Below are 21,503 nucleotides of genomic sequence, written 5' to 3'. Positions count from 1 at the left end.
TTATTAATGACTTTGAATATTGATGGCAAAATGTGTAGTAGGCATTTAAATTTCATATTTTGTGAACTGACCATTGTATATACTTTCCCCATTGATCTATTTAAGGTGTTTGTGTCTTTTTTCTGTTCTCTTTACCCTCACACTTTACTATATAAATACTTCTGTCCCCAGTATGCATTTGTATATGTGAGTCTCTGCTACTAGACTGTGGTTCCCCATGGGCAGGGGCCCCATTTTATTTTATCTGTGAACAATGCCTCACACATAGTAGGAAAAAGGCATACGGTACTTTGTAGAATTATTCTTAGGATTAAATGAGATAATGTAAGCAAAGCATCTAACACACTGTCACAAAGCAGATGCTCAATACATACATTACTTTAGGCAATCAAAAGTTTGGCTATTTCATTTTGTTGTTTAGGAAAACCAAGGTTAAAGATTAAGTATCTTTCAAACATCAGGAACTATAGTTGTAAACTGCAGATTTAAGATGCGAACCCTGATTCTCAAATCTTTCATCACAAATCACATGTGGCTGGAATACTCGAAAAATTATAATTCTTGCAATTTTTTTTCTTTTTTGAGACTGAGTCTTGCTCTGTCGCCCAGGCTGGAGTGCGGTGGCTCGATCTTGGCTCACTGCGACGTCTGCCTCCTGGGTTCATTCAATTGTCCTGATTGTCCTGCCTCAGCCTCCCAAGTAGCTGGGATTACAGGCGCCCGCTACCACACCCAGCTAATTTTTGTATTTTTAGTAGAGACGGAGTTTCACCATGTTGGCCAGATTGGTCTCAAACTCCTGACCTCAGGTGATCCGCCTGCCTCGGCCTCCCAAAGTGCTGGGGTTACAGGCGTGAGCCACTGCGCCCGGCCAATTCTTGATCTTTCAAGAATTGCAATTTTTGAAAGATCAGTATGAACTGTGAACTGTTTAACCTTTGAGGAACAGCTTTTTCCCTGTATCTGATCCCACATGTATGTCTCTTCCCTTGTTTTTATTTTTTAGAGACACGGTCTGGCTCTGTTGCTCAGGCTGGAATACAGTGTTGCCATCAGAGCTCACCGCAGCCTTGACCTTCTGGGCTTAAGTGATCCTCCCACTTCAGACTCCCAGCCAGTAGCTGGGACTGCAGGCACGCGCCAACACGCCCGGCTAATTTTTTCATTTTCAGTAGAGACAGGGTCTTGCTATGTTGCCCAGGCCCGTCTGGAACTCTTGACTTCAAGCGATCCTCCCGCCTCGGCCTCTCAAAGTGCTGAGATTACAAGTGTGAGCCACCGCGCCGGGTCTCTCATTGAAATTTATAGTAAACTTGTGGTAAAAATAGCAAAACTCAACAAGCACATGTACATCAAGTGAGTGACATTTTATTTCTCCATCAGATAAGTCAGCTTTTGCTTTTAGACAGGGAGACAGCTGTTCTAGCGGCCGCTTTAAAAAAAAAATGCAGAACTAACGCAGCGAAGGGAAGGAAAGGGTGGCTGGGAATGTCCAGTCAGCTGGAGAGGCTTGGAGCTCGGGATTGGCTGGGAGCATTTTGATTGCTGCCAGGAGGAGGAAGGGGAAGCGGGGGAGGCGGGGGGGCAGCGTGTTGTAAAATCAGTTTGAAGTAAACAAAAAGTTATGTTTTCCGAGGGGCCAGCAGCGCGGAGAACAGGCCCAGCCCGCTGCCGGGAAGGCGGGTCTGTCCAGTAGAGACCGGAACGCCGCGCAGGCTCAGCGGAAGGCTAAGGCTGGGGCCGGGGAAGCTGCCTCTAGGTTAGCGAAGGGTAAAGGAAGTCAGACACTGACGCGAATGGCCTCCTGATCCCGCAGTCGAGTGGAAAACCGAGTCCCCATCTAAGGCCGAATCATCAGGCATCCCCGTCACCCTACAACCCACTCACGCACTTCCGGTAAGAAGTCTAGCGCCCCTGGCTCGGAACCTGCGTCGTAGTGCGCAAGCGCCCCGGGCCTGGAGACGGCCACCGATGCCGAGGGAGGGGGCGTGTGAGCCGAAGAGGAAAGCTTCCTCTGCGCCTGCGCTCTCTGCGCTGCCTGCCGGGGGTGCGGCGGGGAAAGAAACCCTGAGCCGGGATCTGGCACTCCCAGGACTCTCGGCCGGGGTCGCTCTTCACCCCTCAGCGCGACGTCGTGTCCAGTTCCCAAAAAGCTCCGCAGGGGCTGTGGGGAGGTAAGAGCCCCCCGTGACCGGTCGTCTCGGCCTCCCCTCAGCCCTGCTGTTCCCACAGAGGGGGCGGGGTGACCGCTGGACCCGCCGACCTGGGCGCTGGGTCTGGCCCTCTTCCTCTGGGGACAGAGCCTGGGCCCCGACCGATTCCTTTTCCGAGCCCCCGGAGCTGGCCGGGGAACCCTGGCTGTCTAATCTGATGTCCCCTCCTGGAGCCTGAAGGGCCAGACCGGGCTGGACCGGGAGGGCAATCACGGCGGCTGTTTGCCCGGTTCCACCCTCCCGGGCCGCCGGAGTGGCCGGCGCTCCTGGGGGAGAGACCCCAGCGGATGGAGGGAGAAGCGCCCTGGCGCCGCCGTCCTGCCTGGGGAGGGGCTGCGACTGCGGAGGGGACTGTGGTTCTTCAGGAGTGGCAGAGGCTTGGTCCCCGCAGGGGAGTCTCATCGCTGCCGGTGCTCTCGCACTGCCCATTCCCGCACCCATGCATTTTCTCTTGGTTAGAGAACAGAAGGATGCAGTGGCCGTCTTTCCCGCTGCCTTTCCTTTGGTACTTTTGAGAACTCCAAAAGAGGACCTTATTTTTAACTCTTGTTTGTACTACCGTGATTGCAAATATTATGTTCCAGACTAAGGATGTTCTTTCTTGTTAGTTTGACTTATATAGAAACTAGTCCATACACTTGATATTAAGTTAATCTTTTCAATTCAAAAAATAGGCACTTTGTTGATTCAATCAGATTCCTCCGTTTATTCACTTGAGCTTGTCTCTTGAGTTGGCAGGAGTTTAATGGTTTAATCCAGTAGAACTATATATAATTTTTCACCTAATTCTTCCTTTTTTTCATCTCCTGGATATTAAACCGCATGCTTAGTGGCAAAAATTGAAAAAATAGAATAAAGAATAAGGAAAAATGATCAATCATAATTCCACCATGTAATAGTAATCAATCACTTATAATATTTTGACTTTTTTCCTTTGAGTCTTTTTTTCCCCTGTGCATTTTCTTGAGATGAGATTTTATATCATTGGCTTGTCTGCTTTCCTTGATTTAAATTACGTTGTAAGCATTTCCCCATGTTTTTAAAAAGCTTCATAAAAATGGCTTCTCGATTATACATGAGCAAAGTATCTTTTGAAACAGTTATGTTACAGATAAAGCCAAATTCCCATTAATTATCCTCAGTCATAATATTACATGATAGAATAGTGCTACAGTTCATTTAACATTATGATTGGGGATAATTATGCTTAAAAATTATTGAGGACCAATAGAGTTTTTGGTTCCTAATGCTACAGTATATTTACCATTTTGGAAATTAAAACTCAGAAAATTGAAAATGTTTTATTCATTTAAAAATCACAGACTCATGTATTAAATAATTTTTTAGTGAAAAGTAACTATTTTCTAAAACAAAACTTAGAAGAGAACCCTGGCATTGTTTCAAATTTTTGCAAATCACTTTAATGTCTGGCATTATAGAAGACAGCTGGATTTTCATATTTGCTTCTGTTCAGTCTGTTGTGCTATCTGGTTTAGGTTGAAGCATATGAAGAAAACACCAGCCTTGAACAGATATGTAGCAGGAAAAGCGAAGATCTTACAAGCCTGCTGAAAGGCTCCTGGGGACATCCAGGGGTCCTGAGACCACAGTTTGAGAAAGCTGATTTAACCATTTTTGGATTGGTGGGCTGTTAGGTTGTTTAAAATTTTACACTGTTACAACCTTTGCAACAGTGAAAGTTCTTTGTGATGTTTTCTGGTGTATGCGTGCTAGTGTTTTTCTGTAAGTAGAATTGCCAGGTCATAGAGTTTTGCTTTTTTTTTAAGTTTGTTAAACACATTACTTTTGATGCCTGTATAATTTTCTTTTGTGCACTAATGTTGGTGTTTAGATTGTTTCAACTAATGATTTGGTGAAATATCTTTGCATGTTTTTAGTTGTTTTGAATTATATTCTTTTTGAGGGGGCTGGGGGGAGTCCAGTAAAAACCAGACAACTGCTAGGTACATTCTAAGAGAGCTTTAACACATGGATTCTTTTCTGAAATTTCTAAAAGGATAATTGTTAGATCAAATATTAGGAATCCTTTTCAGGCTATTGGTACATATTGTCACATTGTTTTCATGGGAGATAGTACCAGTTTATTTCCTGTCAGCAGTGTCTGACATGCTTTAAAAAAAAAATCACACGCTTACCAACATCGAGTACTTTTATTATTTTAAAAAGTTGTTTCAATTTAGCAGGCAATAAATGGTATGTGTTCTAATTCTCATTACTTTGATAGTGCACTGAATATTTTTCATAATCTTACTAGTTGTCTGTTGATGTTATTTGCCCATTTATAGTCCAGTGTCCAAGTGTTTTTCTAACACATTTTTATCTTCTTAAATATGTTGTAAAGAAACGTGCTGTACTTTGTTTGTTTGTTTGTTTGTTTGTTTTTTGAGACAGAGTCTCGCTCTTTTGCCAGGCTGGAGTGCAGTGGTGTGATCTTGGCTCACTGCAACCTCTGCCTCCCGGGTTCAAGCGATTCTCCTGCCTCAGCCTCCCGAGTAGCAGGGACTACAGGAACGTGCCCCCATGCCCAGCTAATTTTTGTATTTTTAGTAGAGACAGGGTTTCACCATGTTGGCCAGGATGGTCTCGATCACCTGACCTTGTGTTCCGCCTGCCTTGTCCTCCCAAAGTGCTGGGATTGCAGGTTTGCCTCCTCACCCGACCTTAGGAAATGTGCTGTACTTTTTTTAAAGGAAAACAACAAAATTATGTTTTCCCTGTTTACAAGAGCACATGCCTTTTTTTATTTATTTATTTTATTTTTATTTATTTATTTTTTTTGAGATGGATTCTCGCTCTGTCACCAGGCTGGAGTGCGGTGGCACCATCTCGGCGCACTGCAACCTCCACCTCCTGGGGTTCAAGCGATTCTTCTGCTTTAGCCTCCCAAGTAGCTGGGACTACAGGCACGTGAAACCACGCACAAATGATTTTTTTTTTTTTTTGTATTTTCAGTAGAGACGGGGTTTCATTTCACCATGTTGGCCAGGATGATCTCAATCTCTTGACCTTGTGATCTGCCCGCCTCAGCCTCCCAAAGTGCTGGGATTACAGGCGTGAGCCACCACGCTGGCCAACTACATGCTTATAAAAAAAAGTAAAATAGTATGAAGACATATCATGTAGCTCTGAAAGGCTTACATAATCCCATTCCTAGATTTATAGTATTACTAACATTAATGTTTGTTCCTTCATATTTTTTTTACTATGCGTTTGTTAATTTTTTTTACAACTTATTTGTAAAAATAGGTTTGCACTATGCATAAAGTTTTGTGATTTGATTTTCTTTCATTTAACATTGTATGTTGGATATTTTTCTACTGAAGTACATATAACTGGGCAAAGTTTTATCCTGGGTGGTTTTAGGAACATGAATTGTGATCGTTAGTTATCTGATGGCAGACTCTTGTCCTCTTCTAAATATATTCTCTTCCTAGGTGATCTCATCCATTAACAGCTGTGTGTTGCCAATTCCCAAATCTTTATCTATCTCAGACTTCTCTCCTGCATTCCAGATTCTTATATTCAACTGCCTTTTGGATATCTCTCCCAGGATGTTCTCAAGGTACTTCAAACAGTCCAAACGTGAACTCATGTTTTCCCTTAATCCTGCTCCTCTTTGTATTGCCTGTCTTGGTCAGTGGCACCACCATCTACCCTAGCCACTCATGGTGGAAACCTGGCACTAATCCAGCTTTCTCCCTTGCTTTCAGTCTCCAAAAGTTCTCATTATTTTGCCACTTTTATTTCATTTTATTATTTTTATTTGAGACAGGATCTCACTCTGTTGTCCAGGCTGGTCTCAAATGCCTGGGCTCAAGCTAATCCTCCCACCTCAGGCTCTGGAGTAGCTGAGACCACAGGCAGGCATCACCATGCCTGGCTCATTTTAGTCACCTTTATATCTGTTTCCTTTTTTTCTCCACTGCATTATCTCAGCTCAGGCCTTCATCTCTTACCTTAACCATTTTAGGTGTCTCCTTACTATTGGTTTTGTTGGTTTTCTGGTTAATCTTCCATGTTACTGCCAATTTTTGTAATCATGAAGAGATTTTTAAAAACCATTTTATTGTAAATATTATGAAGATTTTTTCTTAAATTTAAAAATATGTAAATAGCCAAGTGAGTAAAAATACTACCTAAAATAAGTTATATGTATACATAAATAAACCTATTTTAAAAGGGAGTATATCTTATATTTCTTTTATGTCTTCTACTGAATATGGTAGATTATTGGCACAAAAAGTACATACTGATTGATTGAAATGGGAAATATATACAGCTTAATGAGATTTCATGTTAAAACATTTCAGTATGCGGTATTTACATTGTCATATCATACCTTTTACAAATTATATTATCTTTTTTATGTCTTTCTTGGCACCTGAAATAACATAATGCTTAGTAGAGCGTTGCTATATAGATAGGAATGTTTTGTAAATATATGTTATTTAATGAATTCCATAATTTCTAAAAAATTCTCTGGCTTTTGCTAATAAGAAACTATTTCTAGACCTTTCAGTTTCTGTGCTTAATTTGTTAAATACATCCTATATTCAGAGTTCCTTTACTACTACTTTTTACTATTATGTTTATTTTAAATTTAATGTTTATATTTATCAAAGGGATACCTGTACATAAACAGTCAAATAATACTTCAGAGATTATAATGAAAAACTGTCTGGGTGTGGTGGTTCACGCCTGTAATCCCAGCACTTTGGGAGGCTGAGGCAAGAGGATCACATCAGCCCAGGAATTTGAGACCATTCTGGGCAACATAGTGAGACCTTGTCTCCACAAAAAATAAACAAAATTAGCTGGGTTGTGGGGCACACACCTGTTGTTCCACTTACTTGGAAGGCTGAGGTGGGAGGATCGCTTGAGCCCAGCACACGGAGGCTATAGTGAGCTAATATCGTGCCACCGCAGTCCAACTTGCACAACAGAGTGAGACCCTGTCTCAAAAAAGAAGGAGGGCTGGGCATGGTGGCTTATGCCTGTAATCTCAGCACTTTGGGAGGCTGAGGCAGGCGAATCACCTGAGGTCGGGAGTTCGAGACCAGCCTGACCAATATGGAGAAACCCCATCTCTACTAAAAAATACAAACTTAGCCGGGCGTGGTGGTGCATGCCTGTAATCCCAGCTACTTGGGAGGCTGAGGCAGGATAATCGCTTGAACCCAGGAGGCAGAGGTTGCAGTGAGCTGAGATCGCGCTATTGCACTCCAGCCTGGGCAACAAGACCGAAACTCCATCTCAAAAAAAAAGAAAAAAAAAAAAAGAGAAAAACAACAATCTTCTACCCCAGTCCTTCTCACTCCTGAATCCCACTCTCCAGAAGCAGTCTTTCTCAATCAGTGCTTTCTGTCTGAATCACTGAACAAGAAAAATGATTTGAGCAACTATTTTGTTAATTCTCCCAAGGAGGGTAGGTAGCTAATAATATGATGGATGCATAGGAGAGAAGTTAGTTTATTACATAAAATGGAAGCCTTAGGGCATTAAAGATTAATTCTCTCGCTGAACCTTAATTGAGAAAGGCTGCTTCAGAGTCAGTGACTTCAATTCCTTATCACTTCCAGTTTTTTAAAATAACATATTTAGATATACGGTGATATCACCTCCCCATTCCCATCCTAATTCAATTTGAGGTATAGTTTACTCATTTCCTATTACAGAAGATGGGAGTTTAGGTTTTTTGCACCAACTCCTACCTTTAAACACTGCATTTCACTTCTCTTCTCCCCTTGTATTCCCAAATTAGTTATATGTTAACTTTTAGTTATTTGGTGTTTACCTCATTTTAACTATGTAAATAGTGTATGTAGCTGAACCAGGTAAGTGTGAGGTTATTTCCTTTCTTGTATAATTTTTGTTTTTCCTAGTTAATAATTATCTTAATTCTTTTGTACATGTACCTTTTATATTTCTTTATAAATATATGTTTTATATCTTTTTAATGTGTCTTTTGTATTCTGTATTTGATCTATTAATCTCTTGAACCAGATACATCAGTCTCCTCTTAGTAGATTCAGACACGTCTGATAATCTGTTTTGCAACATCTTTCCTGCCTCCATCTTGATGGGTTGCTCTCTATGTCTGTTTCACAACTCCCTTCCTGGACTGCCCTTTTACAGTCATCTGTGAATTGCATTTGTCTCTTCTGTGTGGGTAGCCTCTTACTGGATTTCAGGTTTTCCTTTTTCTTGGTGTCTCCCTTATACTGGCAGAGTATGTCTTTGAGTAGCTTCCTGAGAGAGACTGAATGGGATGCATTATTTTGGGTTCTTGCATGGTCAACCATTTTTTATTTAACACTCACATTTATGATAACCAATCCTTTGATTGTGACCTGTCATATCTCTTTGGAAGCGTTTATATTTATTCAACAAATATGTATTGAGCACATTTTATGTGCCGGGCACTGGTCAAGACATTTTTAATATATAGGTGAACAAAAATTCAAGATTCATGTCCTTATAGAGCTTAAATTCAGGGAGGGAGGAGTTGTTCAACAGCAAATATAATAAATAAATTATACAAAACATTGGGAGTTTGTAAAGTAAATAACTGCTTTAGAAAAGAGAAAAAAGGAGAGCAGGCTGGGGTGGGAAGTTCAGGAATGTTGGGGAAAGGAGAGGTAGGTGATGTAGACTGTAGTGTTAAATGGGGTGACCTTCCCTTCAACCATTCAGGTATTCTGAAATTTCACAATGATGTTGGTTGGTAAGAGTTTTTCATTTATGTGTTGGGCCCCAAATGGGCCCTTTCCATTTGGAGACCGTATCCGTGGTTTATTTGACAATTTCTTCTTTCCCTCCCTTCCTTCTTTCTGGACTTCTTTTATTAGAATATTAAACCTCATTAGATTGATTCTCTAATTTCTAATATTTTCTCTCCTGTTTTCCATCCCTTTCTTTTTGTTCTGTTTTCTAGGATATTTTCTCAACTTTATTTTCTAACACCTTGATTGCATTTTGAAAAATAAACATTTTATTTTGGAACAGTTTTAGATTTACAGAATTATTGCAGACAGTATAGAGTTCCTATATACTCCACACCCAGTTTATTATTAACATCTTAGATTAATGTGGTACATTTGTTATAATTAGTGAACTAGTATTGATACACTATTAACTAAAGGCTATACTTTATTCACATTTCCTCATTTTTCCTCTAATATGCTTTTTCTGTTCCAGGATCCCATCCAGGATACCACATTACATTGAGTAGTCCTGTCTCCTTAGGCACCTCTTGATTGTGATAGTTCGCAGACATTCCTTGTTTTTGATGCTCTTGAAAGTTTTGAGGATTATTGCTCAGATGTTTTGTAGAATGTCAGTTGGGATTTGTCTCATGTTTCTCTCATTATTATATTGGGGTAATGTGTTTTGGAGAGAAAGACAACAGAGATAAAGTACAATTTTCATCAATACATACTGTCAGTGTGACTTGCCACTTTTCTTTTTTTTTTTTGAGATGGAGTCTCCCTCTATCGCCCAGGCTGGAGTGCAGTGGTGCGATCTTAGCTCACTGCAACCTCTGCCTACCGGGTTCAAGCAATTCTCTTGCCTCAGCCTCTTGAGTAGCTGGGATTACAGGCACGTGCCACCACACCCGGCTAATTTTTGTATTTTTAGTAGAGACGGGGTTTCGCCATGTTGGTTAGGCTGGTCTGCAACTCTTGACCTTGTGATCCACCCGCCTCGGCCTCCCAAAGTGCTGGGATTACAGGCGAGAGCCACCACGCCTGGCCAACTTGCCACTTTTAATGTTAACCTTGATCACTTGACTTGAGGTAGTGTTTGTTAGGTTTCTTCACTTTGAAGTTAGTATTTTCTTTTTTTCTCCCTTTCTGTATACTTCAGTAGAAAGTCACTGTGTGCTGCACACTTAAGGAATGGGGAGTTCTACTTCCTTGACAGCAAAGAATCTAAATAAATTATTTGGATTTTTTTTTTTTTTGCATGGGAGATTTGTCTTTTCCCCAATTATTTATTCAATCATTTACTTACATCAGTATGAACACATAGTTTTTTTTTTTTTTTTTTTTTTGAGACAAAGTCTGGCTCTGTTGCCCAGGCTGGAGTGCAGTGGCGTGATCTCGGCTCACTGCAGCCTCCGCCTCCTGGGTTCAAGCAATTCTCCTGCCTCAGCCTCACAAGTAGCTGGGATTATAGGCACGCACCACCATGTCCAGCTAATTTTTGTGTTTTTAGTAGAGACAGGGTTTCACCATGTTGGCCAGAATGGTCTCGATCTCTTGACCTCAGGTGATCGCCCGCCTCGGCCTCTCAAAGTGCTGGGATTACAGGCAAGAGACACCGCGCCCAGCCGATTTTTTTTTTTTTTTAATGTGCTGGGTTATACCTCAGTACTGCTCTTTTATTTTGTCCCAGCTTTGGCCTTTGGGAGCTCTTTCACTTGGGTCTTGTATCTCTTTGACATACTCCCATTGTTGTATGTGTGTACATCAGCTTTTACTTTCTGGCATTACAAGATGCTCTGTGCTCATTTTGTTTATTTACTGCCCTAGTTTTAGAAGCAGCCATTTTTCCAAGGAGACTTGGTTCCTTTTTGTTGGAGAATTTTATTAGAAACCAAGATCTGGGTGCTAAGTATGTTCGTTGCCCCTGGGATGTTATTGCTTCTAGGCCCTCTAAGCTGACAAACACAAGGAGATATGTTAGTATATGTGTTTGTACTAACCTGTATTACACGTATCTGTAAATATTTCTATGTGTGACCATCGGTATCCATATTAAGCTAAACATGAATTTATATTGATGTCTTCAGTTCAAATCCATTACCATATAGATTATTTTATCTTCCTCCCCTGCCATAACCTCCTCCTTCAACAGGGAGAAACTTGGCTTCCACGATCAGTCGTCCATTTACTTACTTGTTCAATTTCAGTATACGGGTATAGTGATTTCAGAATTGTTAACCTGTACCACCATGGAAAACAACTTTATCAACTAGGGTAGAGTGCCTGTCTTTCCTTTCTTTAGTCTTACATATTCCACTCATTTCCAAAGGTCAGCACCTTGTTCCTATGTCCCCTGTGATGAGGTTGTTTCATACATTTGGACTATAATTAGACTGTTTGTCGCAGTCTGCATGCCAATCTAGGATCCCCCATTCTCCTAAATAATTTTTTGAAAATTTGCATAGTGAGATTTATTCTTTATGCTTTGAAGTTCTATGGGTATTAACATGTGATTATCTTATATTCACCGTTACTACCCTAAAAAGTCTGTGCTTCACATATCCAACTCTCCCCCACTTTAAACCACTGGCAATCATTGGTGTTTTACTGTCTCTGTAGTTTTACCTTTTCTAGAATGTTATATAATTAGAATCATGTAGTATGTAAATTCTTTCACTTGGCAGTATACGTGAAGATTCACTCGTGTTTTTGTGGCTTGATAGCTTATTTCTTTATATCACGAATAATATTCCATTGGATAGATGTGTGATGGTTTGTTTATCCAAATACCTAATGAAGGACATCTTGATTGCTTCCAGTTTTTGGCAGTTATGAATAAACCTGTTTATATGCATTCACATCCAAGTTATTGTGTGAATGTAAATTTTCAAATCAGATGGGTAAATACCTAGTAGCATGATTGCTGGATTATATGGTAGTATTAAGTTTTGTAAGAGACCACCAAATAGTGTTCCAAAGCAGCTATACCATTTTGCATTCTCACCGGCAATAATAAGATTTTCTTGTTGGGCATTGTCACAGTGACATTCTAGTAGATGTGAAGTGGATATCTCATTGTTCTAATCTGCAGTTCCCTAAAGACAAATGATATTCAGCATTTTTCATATTCTTATTTTCCATCCTTATATCTTCTTTGGTGAGATGTCCATTCAGAACTTTTGCCAATTTTAAAATTGGATTGTTTTCTTTCTTCTTTTCCTTTCCTTTCACTTTTTGCCTTTTCTCTCCTCTCCTTTCCTTTCCTTTCTCCTCTTCTCTCCTCTTTCTCCTCTCCTCTCTCCTTTCTCTTCTCTCTTTCTCCTCTCCTCTCCTCTTTCCTTTCCCCTCCTCTTTGCCCTTTCTTTTCCTTTCCCTTCCCCTCCGCTCCCTTACCCTCCTCTCTCTCACCCTCCCCTCCCCCTCCTTTCTTTTCGACAGGGTCTGACTCTGCTGCCCAGGCTGGAGTGCAGTAGCACAATCATACCTCACTGTAACCTTCACCTCCTGGGCTCAAGCTATCCTCCCATCTGAGCCTCTCAAGTAGCTAGAACTATAGGTATGCACCACTACACCTAACTAATTTTTAATTTTTTTCTTAGAGATGAGGTTTATCTGTGTTGCCTAGGCTGGTCTTGAACTCCTGGCCTCAAGTGAACTTCCCACCTCAGCTTCTTAAAGTGCTGGGATTACAGGTGTGAGCCACTGTGCCTGGCCTTGAATTATCTTCTTGTCAAATTTTAAGAGTTCTTAATAGAGTTTTAGATACAAGTCCTTAATCAGATATGTGTTTTGCAAATATTCCAGTCTATGGCTTGTCTTCTTATTCTCTTAACAGTATCTTTTGCAGAGTGTAAGTGTTTTTTTTTCTTTTTTTTTTTGAGACGGAGTCTTGCTCTGTCGCCCAGGCTGGAGTGCAGTGGTGCCATCTCGGCTCATTGCAAGCTCCACCTCCCGGGTTCACGCCATTCTCCTGCCTCAGCCTCCCGAGTAGCTGGGACAACAGGCGCCTGCCACCACGCCTGGCTATTTTTTTGTATTTTTAGTAGAGACGGGGTTTCACCGTGTTAGCCAGGATGGTCTTGATCTCCTGACCTCGTGATCCCCCTGCCTCGGCCTCCCAAAGTGCTGGGATTACAGGCGTGAGCCACCGTGCCTGGCCAAGAAGTTTTACATTTTAATAAGATCCAGTTTACCATTTTTTTTCTTTCATGGATCATGGTATTGGTATCATATTTAAAAACTCCTCACCAAACCCGAGGTTACGTAGATTTTCTCCTGTGTTTTCCTGAAGAAATTTTACAATTTTGAATGTTAAGTTTAGGTTACCCACTTTGAATATGTTTTTATATAAGGTGTAATGTCTGTGTCTTGGTTCATATTTTTCATAGAGATGTCCAGTTTTTTCAGCACCTGTTATTGAAAAGACCGTCCATTCTCCATTGAATTGCCTTTGCTCCTTTGTCAAAGATCAGTTCACTATATTTGTGTGGGTTTTTTTGGGGGGGTCTTTTTTTTTCTTTCATGCAGGGTCTCACTCTGTTGCCCAGGCTACAGTGTAGTGGTGTAATCATGGCTCACTGCAGCCTCAGCCTCCCTGGTTTCAGCCGATTCTCCCACCTCAGCCTCCCAAGTAGCTGGGACTACAGGTGCATGGCCAGCCTCAGCCTCCCTGGTTTCAGCCGATTCTCCCACCTCAGCCTCCCAAGTAGCTGGGACTGTAGGTGCATGGCACCATGTCCAGCTTATTTTTTATGTTTTGTGGAGATGGAGTTTCTCCATGTTGCCCTGGCTGGTCTTGAACTCCTGGGCTCCAGCAATCTGCCTGCCTCTGCCTCCCAAGTGCTGGGATTATAGGCGTGAGCCACCATGCCTGGCCATTTCTGGGATCTATTCTGTTTTATTGATCTATATGTCTGTTCTTTTGCCAATACCAAATTGCCCTGATTACTAGAACCTTCTTGTACATCTTTAAATTAGGTAGTGTGAGTCCTCCAACTTTGTTGTTCTTCAATATCACGTTAGCTATTCTAGATTCTTTGTCTTTTCTTATTTTTATTTTCAGTAGAGACGGGGTTTCACCATGTTGGTCAGGCTGGTCTTGAACTCTTGACCTCATGATCCACCTGCCTCGGCCTCCCAGAGTGCTGGGATTACTGGCATGAGCCACCGCGCCCAGCTGATTCTTTGTCTTTTCATATAAACTTCAGGATTAGTTTCTTGAGGCCTACAGAATAGCTTGCTAGGATTTTAGTTGGGATTGCACAAGAATCTAGAGATCAGTTTGGGAAGAATTCATATCTTTGGCTTTCTTTTGTTTGTTTTAATTTTTTGAGACAGAGTCTCACTCTGTCACCCAGGCTGGAGTGCAGTGGTGCGATGTCGGCTTACTGCAACCTCCGCCTCCTAGGTTCAAGCGATCCTCTTGCCTCAGCCTCCTGAGTAGCTGGGATTACAGGCACACTCCACCATGCCTGGCTAATTTTTGTATTTTTAGTAGAGACGGGGTTTCACCATGTTGGTCAAGCTTGTCTTGAACTCCTGACCTTGTGATCTGCCCACCTTGGCCCCCCAAAGTGCTGGGATTACAGGTGTGAGCCACCGCGCCTGGCTTTTTTATTTTTATTTTTTTGAGACAGAGTTTAGCTCTGTCACCCAGGCTGGAGTGCAGTAGCACAATCTCAGTTCACTGCAACTTCCACCTCCCACGTTCAAGGGATTCTTTTGCCTCAGCCTCCTGAGTAACTGGGATTATAGGCGTGCACCACCACGCCCAGCTAATTTTTATTTTTATTATTATTTTTTATTATACTTTAAGTTCTAGAGTACATGTGCACAACGTGCAGGTTTGTTACATATGTATACATGCCCCATGTTGGTGTGCTGCACCCATTAAGTCATCATTTACATTAGGTATATCTCCTAATGCTGTCCCTCCCACATCTCCCCACCCCACGACAGGCCCCGGTGTGTGATGTTCCCCTTCCTGTGTCCAAGTTTCTCATTGTTTAATTCCCACCTATGAGTGAGAACACACGGTGTTTGGTTTTTTGTCCTTGCAATAGTTTGCTGATAATGATGGTTTCCAGCTTCATCGATGTCCCTACAAAGGACATGAACTCATCCTTTTTTATGGCTGCATAGTATTCCATGGTCTATATGTGCCACATTTTCTTAATCCAGTCTATCATTGATGGACATTTGGGTTGGTTCCAAGTCTTTGCTCTTGTGAATAGTGCCACAATAAACATACGTGTGCATGTGTCTTTATAGCAGCATGATTTATAATCCTTTGGGTATATACCCAGTAATGGGATGGCTGGGTCAAATGGTAGTTCTAGTTCTAGATCCCTGAGGAATCGCCACACAGTCTTCCACAATGGTTGAACTAGTTTACAGTCCCACCAACAGTGTAAAAGTGTTCCTATTTCTCCACATCCTCTCCAGGACATGTTGTTTCCTGACTTTTTAGTGATCACCATTCTAACTGGTGTGAGATGGTATCTCATTGTGGTTTTGATTTGCATTTCTCTGATGACCAGTGATGATGAGCATTTTTTCATGTGTCTGTTGGCTGCATAAATGTCTTCTTTTGAGAAGTGTCTGTTCATATCCTTTGCCCACTTTTTGATGGGGTTGTTTGTTTTTTTCTTGTAAATTTGTTTGAGTTCTTTGTAGATTCTGGATATTAGCCCTTTGTCAGATGAGTAGATTGCAAGAATTTTCTCCCATTCTGTAGGTTGCCTGTTCACTCTGATGGTAGTTTCTTTTGCTGTGCAGAAGCTCTTTAGTTTAATTAGATCCCATTTGTCTATTTTGGCTTTTGTTGCCATTGCTTTTGGTGTTTTAGACGTGAAGTCTTTGCCCATGCCTATGTTGTGAATGGTATTGCCTAGGTTTTCTTCTAGGGTTTTTATGGTTTTAGGTCTAATATTTAAGTCTTTAATCCATCTTGAATTACTTTCTGTATAAGGTATAAGGAAGGGATCCAGTTTCAGCTTTCTACATATGGCTAGCCAGTTTTCCCAGCACCATTTATTAAACAGGGAATCCTTTCCCCATTTCTTGTTTTTGTCAGGTTTGTCAAAGATCAGAGATGGTTGTAGATGTGAGGTATGAATTCTGAGGGCTCTGTTCTGTTCCATTGGTCTATATCTCTGTTTTGTTACCAGTACCATGCTGTTTTGGTTACTGTAGCCTGTAGTATAGTTTGAAGTCAGGTAGCCTGATGCCTCCAGCTTTGTTCTTTTGGCTTAGGATTGACTTGGCAATGTGGGCCCTTTTTTGGTTCCATATGAACTTTTTTTTTTAAGGACTAGAATAGTGTTTAATATCAACTTCTGAGAAATCGCATTTATATAAAAGAAATAAAACAGGCCAGCACAAGTCCAAAAAAGATTCAACTTACATTATTGCACTTGGATGAAATATGCTATTTAAAGTAGCATAATATTCAGGCCAGGCCAGGAGGAGAAAAGAGACAAATGGAGAGGACAAACCTCCAGGTAGTATTTATTCCGGATTCCAAACTCTTCTGCGGCCTAAACAATATTTAGTCTATTGGAAACATTCAGCAAGCTCTTTACAAAAATGACTGCAGTATCTTCAGCACATTTGAGTTGCACTCATACTTTGTTCCAGTCATGTGCAAGTTTAATGCACAGCTCTACCTCACAAAACGAGACATCTATGACACCAGAACTTCCCTGTGCCCAAGGTCATGGACAGGAGGGGAAGGCAGTGAATTTCTACTTTATGCATATTTTAGGGAGCAATACTGTGGCTATCATTTACCCTTTTGAGCAATCTTGATTTCGGCCATTTATAATTAGAACGTGAGAAAAAGTGACAGTGAATACAAATGAGTACTAACCGAATTCCTAGGCTGGTACTAGAAAATAAAATTAAATTTTTAAAAAAGTCCCTTGCCATGTTCACAAAGGTGGCAATAACTGTATATATAAGAAAAAGGCTGTAAACTTATAGGAAAGATAAACTCTGGCTTCTAAAGAAATTACAAAATTGATTTTTCCTTTATCTTTGAGTGTAATACAGAAAAATGTAAACCTGTACACCTAGTTACCAAAAGACACTTACCCTTCTCAGCTCAGGTATGAACTTAAAGTTTGGCCTGAGCTAGTTTGATCTTCAAGTTTTCTCCAAGTTTGTCCATGAACTCAAACGTATTCAAGTAGTCAGAACGTTGTACATTGGGTAAACCTTTAATGCAAGCAGCCAAGTCCTTGGTCATGAAGCCAGCCTCAATTGTCTCAATAGAGACTTCTTCCAAAGCATTTGCAAAGAAGGCAAGCTCTTTATTGTTATCAAGCTTTGCTCTGTGGGCTAACCCTCTGGTCCAGGCAAAAATGGAAGCAATGGGATTGGTGGACGTCTCCTGTCCTTTCTGGTACATGTGGTAGTGACGGGTTACCGTCCGTGGACAGCCTCTGCTTCTACTGTCTTGCCATCTGGACAAACCAGCACGCTGGTCATCATGCCGAGAGAGCCATACCCTTGGGCCACAGAGTCCGACTGCATGTCACCATCATAGTTTTTACAGGCCCAGATGAAGCCTCCCTCTGATTTCATAGCTTGGGCCACCGTGTCATCGATGAGCCTATGCTCATACCAGATCTTTTGGGCTTCAGATTGGGACTTGTACTGCTTGTCATATATCTCCTGAAAGATGTCTTTAAAACGCCCATCATATTTCTTCAGAATAGTGTTTTTGGTGCTCAGATACAAAGGCCAACCCTTAGAGCCATTTGGAAGGAACTGTGTGCAAAATCTTCAATGGACTTATCTTGATTATACATTCCCATGGCAACACCACCACCCTCTTCAAAGTTATGTACCAGGTATGTCACCTTTTGGGTTCCGTCACTTGGTGTGTAGGTTATCTCTACTTTTCCAGGCCCAGGAACAACAAAATCATTTGCTCTGTATTGATCCCCATAAGCATGACGACCAATGATGATAGGTTTTACCCATCCACTCACAAGCCAGGGGATATTTTTGCAGATAATGGCTTCTCTGAAGACCGTGCCACCCAGAATATTTCGTATGGTGCCATTTGGTGATTTCCACATTTGTTTCAACTTGAACTCCTCAGCCCTCTTCTCATCAGGAGTGATAGTGGCACATTTGACGCCAACATTATACTTCTTTATAGCTTCTGCAGCATCCTTGGTGACTTGGTCGTTGGTGGCATCACGATTCTCTATGCCTAAATCATAGCTATGTAGATCCAATTCCACGTAGGGAAAAATGAGTTTCTCTTTAATCAATTCCCAAATGATTCGTGTCATTTCATCTTGCATCTCTACCACAGAACCGCCACTGATTTTTTTGGACATTCTGACTTCAATAAACCTTGACAGTGAATGAATTTATCACCTCAATTCCTCCCAGTCTTGCAGACTCAACTGAATGTAGTTTATCTCCTCCCGGGATGATATGCTGGCAAAGAGTTGGGGCGCCACAGCCGCTCACAAGCTCAGACTCACGAGCACAGCCTGGCAATCCCCCATATGAACTTTAAAGTAGTTTTTTTCCAGTTCTGTGAAGAAAGTCATTGGTAGCTTGATGGGGATTGCATTGAATCTATAAATTACCTTGGGCAGTATGGCCATTTTCACGATATTGATTCTTCCTATCCATGAGCATGGAATATTCTTCCATTTGTTTGTGTCCTCTTTTATTTCGTTGAGCAGTGGTTTGTAGTTCTCCTTGAAGAGGTCCTTCACATCCCTTGTAAGTTGAATTCCTAGGTATTTTATTCTCTTTGAAGCAATTGTGAATGGTAGTTCACTCATGATTTGACTCTCTGTTTGTCTGTTATTGATGTGTAAGAATGCTTGTGATTTTTGCACCTTGATTTTGTATCCTGAGACTTTGCTGAAGTTGCCTATCAGCTTAAGGAGATTTTGGGCTGAGACGGTGGGGTTTTCTGTATGGGGTTTTCCTTTTCTTGTCTTACTGCACTAGCCAAGGCTTTCCGTATTATGTTGAATAGGAGTCATGAGAGAAGATATCCTTTCCTTGATCCGAATCTTTGAGGGAAGGCAGTTTCTTATTAACTATACTGTTAATTGTAGATATTTTATACTTATTCTTTATCAAATTGAAGAAGTTTCCCTCTACTCATAGTTTGCTAAGAGTTTTTCTCATGAATGGATATTGTTTTTGTTTTGTTTTGTTTTTGAGACAGAGTCTCGCTTTGTTGCCCAGGCAGGAGTTCAGTGGTGTGATCTCGGGTCACTGCAACCTCCGCCTCCTGGATTCAAGTGATTCTCCTGCCTCAGCCTCCTGAGTAGCTGGGATTACAGGTGCCCGCCACCATGCCAGGCTAATTTTTGTATTTTTAGTAGAGATGGGGTTTCACCATGTTGGCCAGGCTGGTCTCAAACTCCTGACCTTGTGATCTGCCCGTCTCAGCCTCGCAAAGTGCTGGGATTACAGGCGTGAGCCACCACGTCCAGCCTGGATATTGTTTTTATTAGCATCAATTTATGTGCTATATATGTCTTCCTTAGTTTGTTAATATGGTAGATTATATTGATTAATTTTGAAATGTTGAACCAGTCTTGCATACCTGGATAAATCATATTGGTCATGATGTATAATTTTTTTAATACATTGTTGGATTGAATTTGGCACCATTTTCTTGAGCATTTTTATACCTATGTTCATGGGCAATGTTGGTCTGTAGTTTTCCTTTGTTGCAGTGTCTGTATCTGGTTTTGATATTAGGATAATGCTGGTCTTATAGTATAAGTTAGAAGTGTTCCCTCTGCTGCTTTTTTCTGGAAGAGATTATAGAGAATTGGTATTATTTTTTCTTCAGATGTTTGGCAAAATTCACCAGTGGATCCATCTGGATCTGGTGATTTATTTTTATGGAAAATTATTATTTATTTAATTTTTAAAATAGATATAGGGATTTTGGGTTATCTGTTTCTCCTTGTATGACTTTTGGCAGTTTATATCATTTGAGGAATTGGTTCATTTCTTCTAAATTACCAAATTTGTGGGCAGAGTTGTTAATAATATTCCTTTATTATCTTTTTTGTATCCGTGGCATCAGTAGTGATGACTCCTCTTTTATTTCTGAAATTGATCATTTATGTCTCTTAATTAACCTGGTTTATTAATTTTATTGGTCTTTTAAAGGAATGAGTTTTTTGTTTTATTGGTTTCCTCTATTTCTCTATTGTTTTCCTGTTTTAAATTTCATTGATTTCTGCTCTATTTTTTTTTTTATTTTTTACTTATGTTTTGAGATGGAGTCTTGCTGTCGCCCAGGCTGGAGTGCAGTGGCAAGATCTCAGCTCATTGCAAGCTCCACCTCCCAGGTTCACACCATTCTCCTGCCTCAGCCTCCTGAGTAGCTGTGACTACAGGCACCCGCCACCATGCCTGGCTAATTTTTTTTGTGTTTTTTAGTAGAGACAGGGTTTCACCATGTTAGCCAGAATGGTCTCGATCTCCTGACCTTGTGATCTGCCCGCCTCGTCCTCCCAAAGTGCTGGGATTACAGGCGTGAGCCACTGTACCCAGCTGATTTCTGCTCTAATTTTTATTTTCTTACTTGTTTTAGGCCAAAATTGTTTTTGTTTTTCTAGTTTCCCAAGGTGGATGCTTATTGATTTTAGATTTTTTTTCTTTTACTTTTTCTTTTTTTTTGAAATGAAGTTGCACTCTTGTTGCCCAGGCTGGAGTGCAATGGTGGGATCTTGGCTCACTACAGCCTTCACCTCCCAGGTTCAAGTGATTCTCCTGTCTCAGCCTCCCGAGTAGCTGAGATTACAGGTGCCTGCCACCATGCCGAGCTAATTTTTGTATTTTTTAGTAGAGACGGGGTTTCACCATGTTAGCCAGGCTAGTCTTGAACTCCTGACCTCAGGTGATCCACCCACCTTGGCCTCCCAAATTCTTTTTCAATATATGCATTTTTAATGCTGTCACTGTCCCTTAAACAGTGCTTTCACTGCAGCTCACAAGACTTGCTTGAATTTTAACATTTCTGCGATCAAGTTCCATGATTTTTTTTTGTTCTCTATATAGTTCTTATTCATGGCTTCCTGTTCCTGTTTCATGGTTGCATTGCTTTTTTGTCTCTGAGAATATTAATTAGCTTCTTTGAAGTTTTATTCTGCCTCCTGCATTGTGTCTTCCTCCAAATTCCTTTTTTTTTTTTTTTTGAGACAAGATCTCGCTCTGTTGCCCAGGCTGGAGTGCAGTGGTGCGATCTTGGTTCACTGCAACCTCTGCCTCCTGGGTTCAAGTGATTCTCCTGCCTCAGTTACCTAAGTAACTGGGATTACAGGCATGCACCACTATGCCCAGCTAATTTTTGTACTTTTAGTAGAGACGGGGTTTCACCATGTTGGCCAGGCTGGTCTCAAACTCCTGACCTCAAGCAGTTCGCCTGCCTTGGCCTCCCAAAGCGTTGGGATTATGGGTGTTAGCCATCACGCCTTGCCTCCGAATTCCTTTTGTTTGGTGTCTGTTTATTTTGTGCACTCTTCTATGTGTGTGGTATAACCACAATTTAAAAATTGAA

At 41.2% G+C, this 21,503-nt stretch overlaps 2 protein-coding genes across 6 annotated transcripts in view; one reads left to right on the top strand and one right to left on the bottom strand.

Annotated features, from left to right (window-relative positions):
- The first annotated feature begins 1,660 nt into the window (after positions 1-1,660).
- The window catches only part of ZFYVE16 (zinc finger FYVE-type containing 16), a 75,029-nt gene continuing 55,186 nt past the window's right edge, over positions 1,661-21,503 (top strand). Inside the window, exons 1-2 of one of the 5 annotated variants that reach the window (XM_032156946.2) lie at positions 2,015-2,174; positions 5,747-5,796. The gene's annotated coding sequence lies outside the window, so the exon portion shown is untranslated. Of the gene's footprint in view, positions 1,897-2,014; positions 2,175-5,198; positions 5,797-21,503 lie in introns of those variants that run through there. The other 4 variants (XM_032156944.2, XM_032156948.2, XM_032156945.2 and 1 more) reach the window with 4 other exon arrangements.
- Positions 15,802-18,613, bottom strand: LOC116471056 (isocitrate dehydrogenase [NADP] cytoplasmic-like). Its single transcript, XM_032156951.3, is given in 3 exon segments — positions 15,802-17,371; positions 17,374-17,697; positions 17,700-18,613. Coding segments are annotated over 3 exon segments (1,233 nt in total). The 5' UTR covers positions 18,295-18,613; the 3' UTR covers positions 15,802-17,057.

Source organism: Hylobates moloch, unplaced genomic scaffold (assembly GCF_009828535.3).
Source record: "Hylobates moloch isolate HMO894 unplaced genomic scaffold, HMol_V3 SCAFFOLD_6, whole genome shotgun sequence".
In the NCBI taxonomy this organism is placed as follows: Eukaryota; Metazoa; Chordata; class Mammalia; order Primates; family Hylobatidae; genus Hylobates; species Hylobates moloch.
The sequence above is the reverse complement of the archived record's forward strand: the minus strand, read 5'-3'. Positions and strand labels throughout refer to the sequence as shown.